Source organism: Mustela lutreola, chromosome 4, assembly GCF_030435805.1.
Source record: "Mustela lutreola isolate mMusLut2 chromosome 4, mMusLut2.pri, whole genome shotgun sequence".
NCBI lineage: Eukaryota > Metazoa > Chordata > Mammalia > Carnivora > Mustelidae > Mustela > Mustela lutreola.
In genome coordinates, this window is record NC_081293.1 from 58,042,396 (window position 1) to 58,055,883 (window position 13,488).

At 37.8% G+C, this 13,488-nt stretch overlaps 1 protein-coding gene across 1 annotated transcript; it reads right to left on the reverse strand.

Annotated features, from left to right (window-relative positions):
- Positions 1 to 12,353: 12,353 nt before the first annotated feature.
- Positions 12,354 to 12,710, reverse strand: LOC131830329 (probable protein BRICK1). Its single transcript, XM_059172631.1, has one exon. The coding sequence runs from the start codon at positions 12,697 to 12,699 to the stop codon at positions 12,472 to 12,474; it is 228 nt and encodes a 75-aa protein (XP_059028614.1). The 5' UTR covers positions 12,700 to 12,710; the 3' UTR covers positions 12,354 to 12,471.
- Between the last annotated feature and the right edge of the window lie 778 nt (positions 12,711 to 13,488).

The window sequence follows — 13,488 nt, forward strand, 5'->3', positions numbered from 1 at the left end:
TACATACAGCTGGGGCAGGGATCTTGGGAACCATCTTAAAATCCTGTCTACCATGTTACTGAAGTTGGACCAATCAGATCCTCTCTAAACCCCCATTCTTTCTGTTACACAATTGTATTTTTATGGACATCCCACACAAAACACATACATAGTAATCAATGAGAGGTGATCAGAGACTGGAAATTTTATCTTAGCTGCCTTATGTACTTTGTACCTCATATGAAAGAAATAGAGTTGACAATGGCAGAATTTTAGAGGCTCAGCCACCATTCAACTTTCTTGAATTTAATTCTGTACTGATTGCAGAATTACTCTAGCTATCCATTTTAGACAACATATGAGAGCATTAGTTCAAGTTGGCCAAAAACATTTACAAAGTTGTTGGCAAGAAAACCCTAATGAAGGTTTAGCTAATAGGTTTACAGGCATCATGAAAAGTGATGGAAATAAATATGTAATTGCTGCATTGGGAATGATTGTATGTTTGAAGCCTAGGCAATTAATTGTGGGTTGCTTTATAATCATTATGTTACTTACACATATATGTTTGAGGGAGGCTAGAGATATACCCTGCTCAGCACTAGAGCAACTTAAAGGATTTTCCTACCTAATTGGTCCCCTAATGCCATGCCAATTAAGAATTAAGAAGTAGAATCAAGACAAATGGAATCTTCTTTTTCTTTTTTTTATTAGAATAGAACTTTATTGGTGGCATCAAGATTTTTAAAAATTATTTTATACTTTAAAGTATGCAATAATTTGATACATTAATCAGTTTTTAAAAGTTTTTATTTTAATCATCCAGTGCTCATCATGACAAGGGCACTTCTTAACACCCATCACCTCTGGTCCCCCACCCAATTTCCCTCTGGTAGCCAATAGTTTGTTCTCTCTAGTTAAGAGTCTGCTCCTTGCTTTTTCTCTCTCTCTCTTTCTCTTTCTTTACCCCCTTTGCTTATTTGTTTTGTTTCTTAAATTACATGAATGAAGTCATATAGTGTTTGTTTTTCTATGACTGACTTATTTCTTTTAGCATAATACTCTCTAGCTCCATCCATGTCATTAAAAATGGCAAGCTTTCTTTCTTGCTTTTTTTTTTTTTAATGGCTGAATAACATTCCATTGTATTTATATATCACATCTTCTTGGGATACCTGGGTGGCTCAGTTGAGTAACTGTTGATTTTGGCTCAGGTTGTGGGATCAAGCTGTGTGTTGGACTCCATGCTCACTGTGGAGTCTGCTTGGGGTTCTCTCTCTTCCTCTGCCCCTCCCCCCTGTGCACTGTCACACATTTGTGCAAGCTCTCTCTTTCTCTCTCAAATAAATATTTTTATTTTAAAGATTTTATTTATTTATTTGACAGAGACAGATCACAAGTAGGCAGAGAGGCAGACAGAGAGAGAGGGAGGCAGGCTCCCCGCTGAGCAGAGAGCCTGATGCCGGGCTCGATCCCAGGACCATGACCTGAGCTGAAGGCAGAGGTGTTAACCCACTGAGCCACCCAGACGCCCCTCAAATAAATGTTTAAAAAAATATATATCACAACCTTTTTTATTCATTTATCAATTGATGGACATTTGGGCTGCTTCCATAATTTGGCTATTGTAAATAATGCTGCTGTTAACATAGAACATGTTATCCCTTTGAATGAATGCTTTTATATTCTTTCCATAAATAACAGTAGTGTGATTGTTGGGTCATAGGGTAGGTCTATTTTAAACTTTTTGAGGAACCTCCACTGTTTTCCAGAGTAGCTCTACCAGTTTGCATTCCCACCAACTGTATGAGAGGGTTTCTTTTTCTCCACATCCTTGCCAACACCTGTTGTTTCTTGTGCCTTTGATTTTTAGCTCTTCTGACAGGTATGAGGTCATATCTCATTGTAGTTTTGATTTGCCTTTCCAGTGATGAGCACCACTTTTCATGTGTCTGTTGGCCATCTGGATTTCTTCTTTCGAGAAATGTCTGTGTCTCCTGCCCATTTCTAATTGGATTATTTGTTTTTTGGGTATTGAGGTTTATAAGTTCTTTATATATTTTGGATACTAACTCTTTATCAGATATGTCATTTGTAAATATCTTCTCCCATTCCATAGGTTGCCTTTCAGTTTTGTTGATTGTTTTCTTTGTTCTGGAGAAGGCTTTTATTTTGATGTAGTCCCAGTAATTTATTTTTGCTTTTGTTTCCCTTGCCTCAGGGAACATATCTAGAAAAAAGTTGCTATGGCCAATGTCAGAGAATTACTCCTCTGCTCTCTTCTATGATTATTATGGTTTCAGGTCTCAAATTTAGGTCTTTAATCCATTTTGAATTTATTTTATGTTTGGTATAAGAAAGTGGTCCAATTTCATTCATTTGCATGTAGCTGTCTGGTTCTCTCAATACCATTTGTTGAAGAGACTGTCTTTTTCCCATTGGATATTCTTTCCTGCGTTGTTGAAGATTAATTGACCATAAAGTTTGAGTTTATTTCTGGATTTTCTATTCCATTCTGTTGATTTGTGTGTCTTTTTCTGTGCCATTACCATACTGTTTTGAACATTACAGCTTTGTAGTATAACTTAAGGTCTGGAATTGTGATGTCTCCAGCTTTGCTTTTCTTTTTCAAGATTTCTTTGTCTATTCAAGGTCTTTTGTGATTCCATACAAATTTTAGGATTGTTTATTCCGGTTCTGTGAAAAATGCTGTTGGTATTTGGTAGGGATTGCATTGAATGTGTAGATTGCTTTGGGTAGCATAGATATTTTAACAATAGTTGTTCTTCTAATCTATGAACATGGAATGTCTTTGTGTTGTCCTCAGTTTCTCTCATCAGTGTTTTATAGTTTTCAGAGTACAGGTCTTTGGTTTGGTTTGTTCCTAGTTATCTTATTATTTTGGTGCAATTGTAAATGGTTTTGTTTTCTTGATTTCTCTTTCAGCTGCTTCATTATTGATGTATAGAAATGCAACAGACTTCTGTATGTTTCTTTTGTATATTGCAACTTTACTGAATTTATCAGTTCTAGCGTTTTTTGGTGGAGTCTTTCAGGTTTTCTACATACAGCATCACTTTATCTGCTAATAGTGAAAGTTTTGCTTCTTCTTTACCGATTTGGATGCCTTTATTTATTTTTCTTGTCTGACTGCTGAGGTTAGGACTTCCAGTGTTAGGTTGAGTAAAAGTGCTGAGAGTGGACATCCTTGTTTTGTTCCTGATTTCAGGGGAAAGGCTCTCAGTTTTTCCCCATTGAGGATGATGTTAGCTGTGGGTTTTTCATAGATGGCCTTTATGATGTTGAGGTAGGTTCCCTCTAAACAGACCTTGCTGAGGGTTTTTATCATGAATGAATGTTGTACTTTGTTAAATACTTTTAATGCATCTATTGAAATGATCATATAGTTCTTATTTTTTCCCTTATTAATGTGATATGTCATGTTGATTGATTTGCAAGTATCAAATCACCTTTGACTTGGGAATAAGTTCCAATTCATCCTAGTGAATGATTGTTTTGAGTGTGTTGTTGAATTTGGTTTGCTAATATTTTGTTGAGGATTTTTGCATCTATGTTCATCAGAGATATTGGCCTATAGTTTTCTTTTTTTGTGATGTCTTTTCTGATCTTGGTATGAGGATAATGCTGGCTTCAAGGAATGCATTTGGAAGTTTTCCTTCATTTTCTATGTTTTAGAGTACTTTGAGAAAAATAGGTATTAACTCTTCTTTAAATGTTTGATAGAATTCACCTGTGAAGCCATCTGGTCCTGGACTTTTGTTTGCTGAGAGTGTTTTGATTACTGATCTAGTTTCTTTGCTGGTAATTGGTCTGTTCAAGATTTGGTACTTTTGCCAAGTTGCCCTTGAGAGCTGTTTTCCCCATTTGTATTTATACCAAAAAGTGTCTTAGTATTTATATCTCTATACTCTTGACTTTCTTATGCCCAGACTCTTATCATTCTTTTAAATTTTTGATAATAAGCAAGAAATAGTATCTTTTTAGTGTTTTCATGATTTAGTTAACTCTCAGATTATCTTTTAATGTAATAGGTAAAATCCCTAATATTATTTTCTTCTGCTAGATTGTTCACTTTTTCAGGAGATAGGTTTTTGAATCTTTTATTTTTTTCTTTGTATTTGTTCTTACTGGATAAGTACTCCGTTAATTTTTCTATATTTGACTTGAATTCCCAACAACAACAGATTGTTCAACTCTCACTTCCAGATTCAGAACGTTTAATATGATTGTTAATCTTTCAGTCCCATTTATACCCTGATTCTGACCGCAGTCAGGTGTTTCATCTTCATGTGGTTCTTAGTTTCATGTGAAAAAAAACAAGGAAAGTTAATTTGAATTAATTAAAATGTAGATTTAACATCTGAACAAAGATTAAGTGAATTTTTAACTGATTTAAATGGTTGGCCAGAAAAAGAGAAAGGGAATGGTTTATTTAATAAAGTCTTAAGTCTGTAAGTGGGTATTACATAGAGGATAGAAGGAACTGAAAGAGTTTCTGCACCTGGAGGAGTTTAAGTTGGGAATAATAAAAAGAATCTCAATATGGTTGTTATGAGACATTAAAATAAATTCTCTGGTGGAGGTTAAGTATTTTCTGAAAATCTGTCTCCCTCTGAATGGTCCAGGTGCAGCCTTTTCATGGAAAGAGAAACTATAAGTCCTGAAGGATTGGGCTGTGGCTTCTTTTATATTTTTAATCTCTTAAGACCAGAACCAAATTTAGGTTCTGGCCACCATGGAGCTACCCAGAATGTTTCCTTATAAGTGTTACTAAAACATCAGTGGCAGTGTAGTAAGATGGAGAAAGTCCTGTTTTCCAGAATGCCTCTCAGGAAGAAAAGAATAAATATGGTAGGAAGGAATAAGATCCTTGGAGTGGTAGAGAGGCTAATAGTGGGGTATTTGTGGGGAACCTGCTCCAATAATGAAAGATGTTAAACTCTTTTCTAAGGAAGGTGTGTCTAATTATGTATTTCCCAAGGAAGGTGAGTCCAGTTCTTATTTTGCTGAGTGACAAGTACACATTTAGGGCCAGAATTGAATTTTTTTTAAAAAAGACTTTATTTATTTATTTGACAGAGATCACAAGTAGGCAGAGAGGCAGGCAGATAGAAAGAGAGGTGGAAGCAGGCTCCCCACTGAGCAGAGAGCATGATGCAGGGCTTGATCCCAGGACCTCAGGACCATGACCCAAGCCAAAGGCAGAGGCCTTAACCCACTGAGCCACCCAGGTGCCCCCAGAATTGAATTGTTTTGAACAACCGAAGGGAATGCATACCACCAGAAGTCCTTCTTGTGGCCCCTTTTTGAGTGGAGAACATCTTCTTTGATGTTGAATAAAGGCAGTGAGGTGGGATATGGAAGGATAGGAGATCTAGAAATGGGGAGTGAGTATTGAGGAACCCAGAATTCTATTATAGATGTATTATATTTGAAATTATTTGATAGATATATTTGTATAGATGTATTATATTTATCTATATATGTATAGATGTATTTGAATTATATTTGAAATGCCACATTCAAATAGTTTGATACATTTAAGTAGATTTATTGTGATTTGACCATATACCCTTTTGGGAAAAATCGAGTATTTTGAATTGGAATTATAGTGGCTTTTTTTCAATGAAATTTTATGTAGGCCGCTTTATTTTTTTAAAAATTATTTTTTAAAAAAGATTTTATTTATTGATTTATTTGTCAGAGAGAGAGAGTGCACGCACACAAGCAGACAGAGTGGCAGATAGAGGCAGAGAAGCAGGCTCCCTGCTGAGCGAGGAGCCCTATGTGGGACTTGATTCCAGGACCCTGAGCCAAAGGCAATGGCTTAACTGAGTGAGCTACCCAGGTATCTCAGGCCACTTTATTTTTTAATCTTAGCTTGTCTAAGACTTAACTTTATTACTTTTTTAATTAAAAATTTAAATAAATATGTGATATAGGTATATGGGTAACTCATTACAATTCTTTCTGCATAATTTATATTTTCTTCTTAAAGTAGTATATATACTATATAGCAAATGGATTACATTTTTTACTTAATGGGCAGCTGGGGACTTTGAACCTACTGTTACCATCTCCGATCATTTCCCCCAGAAACACTGTCTCAGCTATGGTGTGTTTCCTCTGTAACCATTTAGGAGCTCATCTTATTTGCTCAATTCTACAATTTTAATGGAGTCTTTAGAGGAAGAGAAGATAAGGCTGTGTTCAATTTCTCATCTTTAACCTAATTCTGAATATTTTCATAATAAGTTATGTTATACAGTTTTTAATACCCAGGTCTTCTAGAATTCTAGGGACAAATGAAAAAATAATGTGAAAGTAATATGTTGTGAGAGACACAGTAGGTTAAAAGACATTTTATCTATCTTCATTACAAAACTGCCCATTTTTGTGTTGTTGGTTCATTATACAAGTAAAAACATAGAAAGATTTAGGCCATTCTGTTACTGATGAGCGTTGAAATGAATTACATTTTTTTAATTCTAAAACTGTGCATTTTTAATTAGCAAGTTATGTCAATAAGAAGTGCTTACAACATGCAAAAAGGACTTCTCAGTTTGGGTGAAATTAGTAACATGAGGTTTTTACTGATCAAGAGGATTAAGTCAACAACGGTTGTTAAGTATTATGAGTTTTTGTGATTTTTATGACACTTTTTTCCTAAGATCACATCCCATTTAGATACTCAAACAAGATTTTAAGTTAAATGACTAAATATCTATTTACTCCTAAGCATGTTTTAATTTAAGCACATTTAGATGATTGTTTATTTATTTATTAAGATTTTATTTATTTGACATAGAGAGATAGAGAGGGAACACAAGCAGTGGGAGTGGGAGAGAGAGAAGAAGGCTTCCCACTAAGCAGGTAGCCTGATGTGGGGCTCAGTCCCAGGAACCTGGGATCATGACCTCAGCTGAAGGCAGACGCCCAATGGTTGAGCCACCCAGGCACCCCTGGATAATTGTTTTATATAACCTACACTTTTGTTTGATTTTAATTATATTTTTTATTTAAAAAATTTTTAATCTATTTATTTAAGAGAGAGCATGTGTGCAAATGTATGAGTGGGGGAATGGCAGAGGGAGAAGCAGGCTCCCCCCTGAGCAGGGAGACCAATGCAGGGCTCAGTCTCAGGACTCAAGGATCATGACCTGAGCTGAAGGCAGACACTGAACTGACTGAGCCACCCAGGCTCCCCTGTTTGAATTTTAAAATATAATCCCAATGGTTGGTGTCATAGAAATCTATAAATAAGATTTTTCAATTAAACTTTACTTTTATCTAATGATATAAACACTTGTTAAGAGCAAACTAGTTGAGGGGCACCTGGGTGGTTCAGGTAGTTAAGCAACTGAGTCTTGGTTTTGGCTCAGGTCATGATCTAAGGGTCATAAGATTGAGCCCCATTTAGGGCTTTGTGCTCAGTGCAGTCCTCTTGAGATTTTCCTCCCTGTCCCTCTGTCCTTCTCTCCACCCCCAACGCATGTTCTGTCTCTCTAAAGTAAATGATAAATAAAATCTTAAAAAAACAACAACAACAAACTAGTATAAAAGACAAGGCTCAGTGGGTTAAGCCTCTGCCTTCGGCTCAGGTCATGATCTCAGGGTCCTGGGATCGAGCCCCACATCTGGCTCTCTGCTCAGCAGGGAGCCTGCTTCTGCCTCTCTTTCTGTCTGCCTCTCTGCCTACTTGTGATCTCCCTGTCAGATAAATAAATTAAAAAAAAAAAAAAGAGAGAGAGAGAGATTATTGGCTGTAAAGAGTAGCACCGTAAAGTTGGAGTTTGATATACCAAAGTGCAGTTGTATGATTATTTGTACCTTTATTTTACTGCAGCATAAATTTCTGTAACATCCACACTTAAGAAATATTATTCATGTCTGCTTTACCGAGTCCAGAGTCACTTCTCACCTACTTTTTCAGCATATTCATTAATTCCTTTAAGCAGTGGTTCATATTTACTTCGGAGTTTGCTTTTTGATGCCTCTTCTGTGATGGCCATCTGTCAAATAGTCCCCATCCTGTTCTGACTCTTCACTGCAACCAGGAAATATGGAGCACAGCCCCCGAAAACTGGTGTGTGAGACAGTCTCACTTTTCCTTTCTTCCACTTAAATATGCAATAAATATGGCTTCTGATCAATGCCATTCTAGAATAAAATGGTTTATGTAATGTTCTGGAATTAAAGAAAAAAGATCTTATGTAGCCGATGTGTGCTGCTCTGGACATCTCTGGACATCTGCCTGCCCACTGCTCATTCTGTGGTTTCTATCAGAGGGTGTTCTCTGGCAGTTGAGCCAGCGTGGCAATAAGTGCCAGGGAATAAACACCTTTGGATTAGCCATGGATATTGATGAATGTGAGTGGGAGGCTCCTTTACTTCTCAAACTGAGAGAACTCTATGGGGGTTTTTATACTGTCTTCCAGGGCTCTCTAGTGCAATCAAGCCCTGGTTGCCCAGGGTAGCAATCTGCCTGATAACGTACCTGATAACTTGGTTCCTTTCCCTATTTTCTTTCTTTCTTTTTTTTTTTTTTTTAAAGATTTTATTTATTTATTTGACAGAGAGAGATCACAAGTAGGCAGATAGGCAGGCAGAGAGAGAGAGGAGGAAGCAGGCTCCCTGCTGAGAAGAGAGCCTGATGCGGGACTCGATCCCAGCACTCTGAGATCATGACCCGAGCCGAAGGCAGCGGCTCAACCCACTGAGCCACCCAGGTGCCCCCCTTTCCCTATTTTCTTACCAGGACCTCCCTGAATCAGCTTTCAGATTAACCACTTATTGACCCTGGAGCAATCAGGAGAGCATGCAACTCTTTTTTTTTTTTTTAAGATTTTATTTATTTATTTGACAGAGAGAGATCACAAGCAGGCAGAGAGGCAGGCAGAGAGAGAGGAGGAAGCAGGCTCCCTGCTGAGCAGAGAGCCCGATGCGGGGCTCGATCCCAGGACCCCAAGATCATGACATGAGCCGAAGGCAGCAGCTTAACCACTGAGCCACCCAGGTGCCCCTAAACAATATTCTTATATTACTATTTCTTGAATTTTTAGCTTGAGATTTTATACCTTGATTTTTATTATATAACCTTCAGCTTTTAAAAAATCTTACCTTTTAAATTATATGATGATACTTGGTTCAAACAATATTCAGTGTTCATATTACTGTGATTATGTGATTATTATTCATTCATAGCTAAGCCACATAGTATACCATGATTACACTTCCTTTCTATTAAAATCTTTGTTTCCCCTGGGCATTAATGATTATATTATTCTTTTCTGTCTGCTTGATTTTCTATATGATTGTCACTAATTCATCTGTAGCTTCCTGACAGAACTACTTATCTCTCATTATATTTAAACATATCAGATAATAGATTTCTTTCCCTGTCTTCTGGCATCTATTCTTTCCCCCTCTCTCCCTCCCTCCCTTTCTCCTTCCTAGCTTTCTTCTTTCCTTCCTTCCTTTTATCTAGTATCCCTTCTAGATCCTCCTGTTCTCTGCACTAATCTGGACCAGTTGCTCTTAAACCTGCCCACCTGTCATCTTGGGATGTTCCTTCAGTTCTCTCTGTAATGTATTTTATTGTTTGCTGGATCACATCTTCCTTTTCTTTGTTTCCTTTCTCGGTTGAGGAGCGCATGCACTATAGTAGCTACCTCAGAAAGGGTGAATGAGAGGGGAGATAACATCTTTCAACTTCACGTATGTGAGAATGTCTTTATTCATGCCTGTGTTTGATAGTGCGGCTGTGTAAAAATTGTAGGTTCAGTCAAAGTTTAACAAGATGTCAACATTCTTTTAAAATAGTCCCAAGAAAAGGGCCAATGAGGGCATAACTTTGTATTTATTTTGAAAGATGCAAGCCATTTGAATCTGATATAGTTAGAGTAACCTGCTTACCTCTCTGCTTTTTAGCCCTAATATGTGTAAACTTTTACTCAGAATTTTCTAAGATTTTTTTCCCCCTGGAATTATGAGTAATGTATGAAGTTGGACAGGGACTATTTTTTCAAAAGAGAAGGGAGAGTAAATGAACCAAGTGGGTGGGGGGACACCAATCAAATTAAATGCTTTTGGGAGATTATCATTCCAAGTTATTTGCTAGTTGGGTTTATACATTAAGTCCAACATTTTAAGGTTTTTTTCTCTTGTAAAATATCAGGAGCAAGAATCTTTTTAAAAATTAACATACAATATATTAAGGGATACAGGTCTGTGATTCAACAGTCTTAAACAATTCACAGAACTCCCCATAGCACATACCCTCCCCAATGTCCATCACACAGCCACCCTATCTCTCTCACCCCCCTCCACTCCAGCAACCCTCAATTTGTTTCTTGAGATTTAGACTCTTGTTATGGTTTGTCTCCTTTTCTGGTTTCATCTTGTTTCATTTTTCCCTCCCTTCTCCTATGATCATCTGTCTTGTTTCTCAAATTCCTCATATCAGTGAGATCATATGATAATTACCTTTCTCTGATTGACTTATTTTCCCTAGCATATTACCCTTTAGTGCCTTCCACATCATTGCAAATGGTGAGATTTCATTTTTTGATGGCTGCATAGTATTCCAGTGTACATATACACTATATCTTCTTTATCCATTCGTCTGTTGATGGAAATCTGGACTTTTCCCATAGTTTGACTATTGTGGACATTGCTGCTATGAGCATTAGAGTGCAGGTTCCCCTTTGGATTGCTACATTTGTATCTTTGGGGTAAATACACAGTAGTGCAATTGCTGGGTCATAGGGTAGCTCTATTTCCAACTTTTTGAGGAACCTCCATACTGTTTTCCATAGTGGCCGCACCAGCTTGCATTCCCACCAACAGTGTAGGAGGGTTCCCCTTTCTCTGCATTCTTGCCAACACCTATCATTCATTCCCACCAACAGTGTAGGAGGGTTCCCATTTCTCTGCATCCTTGCCAACATCTGTCATTTCCTACTTGTTAATTTTAGCCATTCTGACTGGTGTGAAGTGGTATCTCACTGTGGTTTTGATTTGTATTTCCATGATGCCGAGTGATGTTGAGCACTTTTTCTTGTGTCTGTTGGCCACTTAGATGCCTTTTTTGCAGAAATGTCTATTAATGTCGGAGCAAGAATCTTTTTTTTTTTTTTAAAGATTTTATTTATTTATTTGACAGACAGAGATCACAAGTAGGCAGAGAGGCAGGCAGAGAGAGAGAGAGAGAGAGGAGGAAGCAGGCTCCCTGCAGAGCAGAGAGCCCAATGTGGGGCTTGATCCCAGGACCCTGGGATCATGACCCGAGCTGAAGGCAGAGGCTTTAACCCACTGAGCCACCCAGGCGCCCCTCGGAGCAAGAATCTTTTTTTTTTTTTTTTCGGAGCAAGAATCTTAAAAGGACTTGAAAACTGTTGAAGTTGTCTTGTGAAAAACCAATCTTTTATTTTGTTTTTATGTGTTTTTAAAAAAATTGAGGTGACATTGACATAAAATTAACCATTTTAAAGTGAACACTAAAGTGGCATTTAGAATATTTACAGTGTTGTGCAACCTTACCTATGTGTTGCTCCAAAACATTTCATCACCCCAAAAGGACTGCCAAATCTTGATACTGATTCTTTTCTTAGAATACAAACTTGTACTGTGACTTTCATATTTGGTCTTAAGCTATCTGTAGTAACTTAGGAAATCAGCCAAATTATTATATTCTGGCTATTAAGTTCTTTCAAAATTACATTATACACAGTTTATAGTTTTCATACCAGAAAATCACAGAAAGATATTAATGTGCTTCCTATGTATCATATTTTTTGATACAGTGTAGATGTTAAATTAGAACACATTATTAAAATTAGATTGTCTTTACTTTTTTTTTTTTTTTTTAAAGTTGAGGAGTTTATTAGGGAAATATGAGAGGCAAAGATACCCCAAGTGACAGAAAGAAAATTCTGAACATGTCCCTTCAAGCCAAGTGGGGGCCTGGAAGGACAAGAAACTGGTGGGTTAGCAACAACATTCTCTGGCAGCCACCTTGCCAGGGCATAAGTGTCTCGGCCAGGACTGCCTCCCAAATGCCACCAAAGGTGAAAAGGAGACAAAGACTGTTTCCAGAATCAATGCAGAGGCAATGAGAGCTGTAAGAAAAGTCTGAGAGAAAGAGAGGTGGGGAGGACCTTAACAGTCCCAGGCGCTCTGAGCGCCTCATACATTGACAGATAGTTCTACAAAATGTTACTTCAAAGATAAAATGCCTAATGTTGGTTCCAAGAGCTTCTCTGGATGTCTTCCCACATGCCACTTCACACACCGACGTACATGGCAGAACCCAAAGGCCACACTTTTGGAAAAAAAAAAAAATAAAAACCAAAAACAAGAATAAGCCCTGTTGCTCTTTAAGGAGAGAGGAAGGAGCTGAGGCTGCTGGGGCCTTTCCCACATCGGCCTGTGTTCCATGAAGCAACTTCCCAGCAGCAGCATGGCATAGCTCTAGGTGAGGGTCTCACCTTTTGTCACCCGCGCTTCAATGTACTCTATTCTCCGTTCGAGGGCTGTCAATTTTTCGTTTAGTGTTGCAAGTCTTGAACGACAAGACATATCGAATGAGTTGAGAAAGTCCGCGATTTTCTTGATGCTGCTGGTGATGACCTCAATGTATTCTCGGTTCGCCCAGTCCTGGTGAATCTCCCGCTGCACTGGATCCTCTTGACCTGCCATGGTTGCCGCCGGACGACCTTTTTTTTTTTTTTTTTAAGAGTATTTAGAAATGTACTGCCAAAGGACTTTGAAAATGCAGGCTAGAGAGTAAACACATCTCATCAAGAAATGTTCATTTAACAGGGGCGCCTGGGTGACTCAGTGGGTTAAAGCCTCTGCCCATGCTCAGGGCATGATCCCGAGGTTCTGGGATCCAGCCCCGCGTCGGGCTCTCTGCTGAACGGGGAGCCTGCTTCCTCCACTCTCTCTCTCTGCCTGCCTCTCTGCCTACTTGTGATCTGTCTTTCAAATAAATAAATAATCTTTAAAAAAAAAAAAAGAAAGAAATGTTCATTTAACAAATAAGTCAGTAGATCTATAGATGTTTGTTTTTTTTTTTTCTCCCACCAGCACATTGTGCTGCCATTTGTCACATGCTGTAGGATGATCATCTTGTCATTCTGTGATGGAGATGATTCTCTTTTGAAGAGAACTTAAAGTGGGTGGGGTTTCATGGAAAATAATTTCTGGTACCTTTAGAGAGGTGGTGAGAATGAGGAGTAGGAAAAGTGCCAGAGACCACTTTTATCTTTTCTTTTCCCCCTAAAACTCTCTTTTAAAAAATTAGATTCCCTTCACATTTCTGCTTTTCTTATTAACAGCTCTTTTTTTTTTTTTAATTTTGTGACATTTAGAGATTAATAAGGAAACTTCAAAGGGAGAAGCATTCTCTCTGGAAGGCAGAGTCTTACCAGCTTTTGCCAGATTAGTCATGGGTGGTAGTTAAGTAAGATTTGTTGTCTCATTCTG

What these genes read in the sequence shown, in the direction of transcription:
- LOC131830329 (XM_059172631.1), bottom strand. Translation starts at nt 12,699, where the DNA reads ATGGCAGGTCAAGAGGATCCAGTGCAGCGGGAGATTCACCAGGACTGG.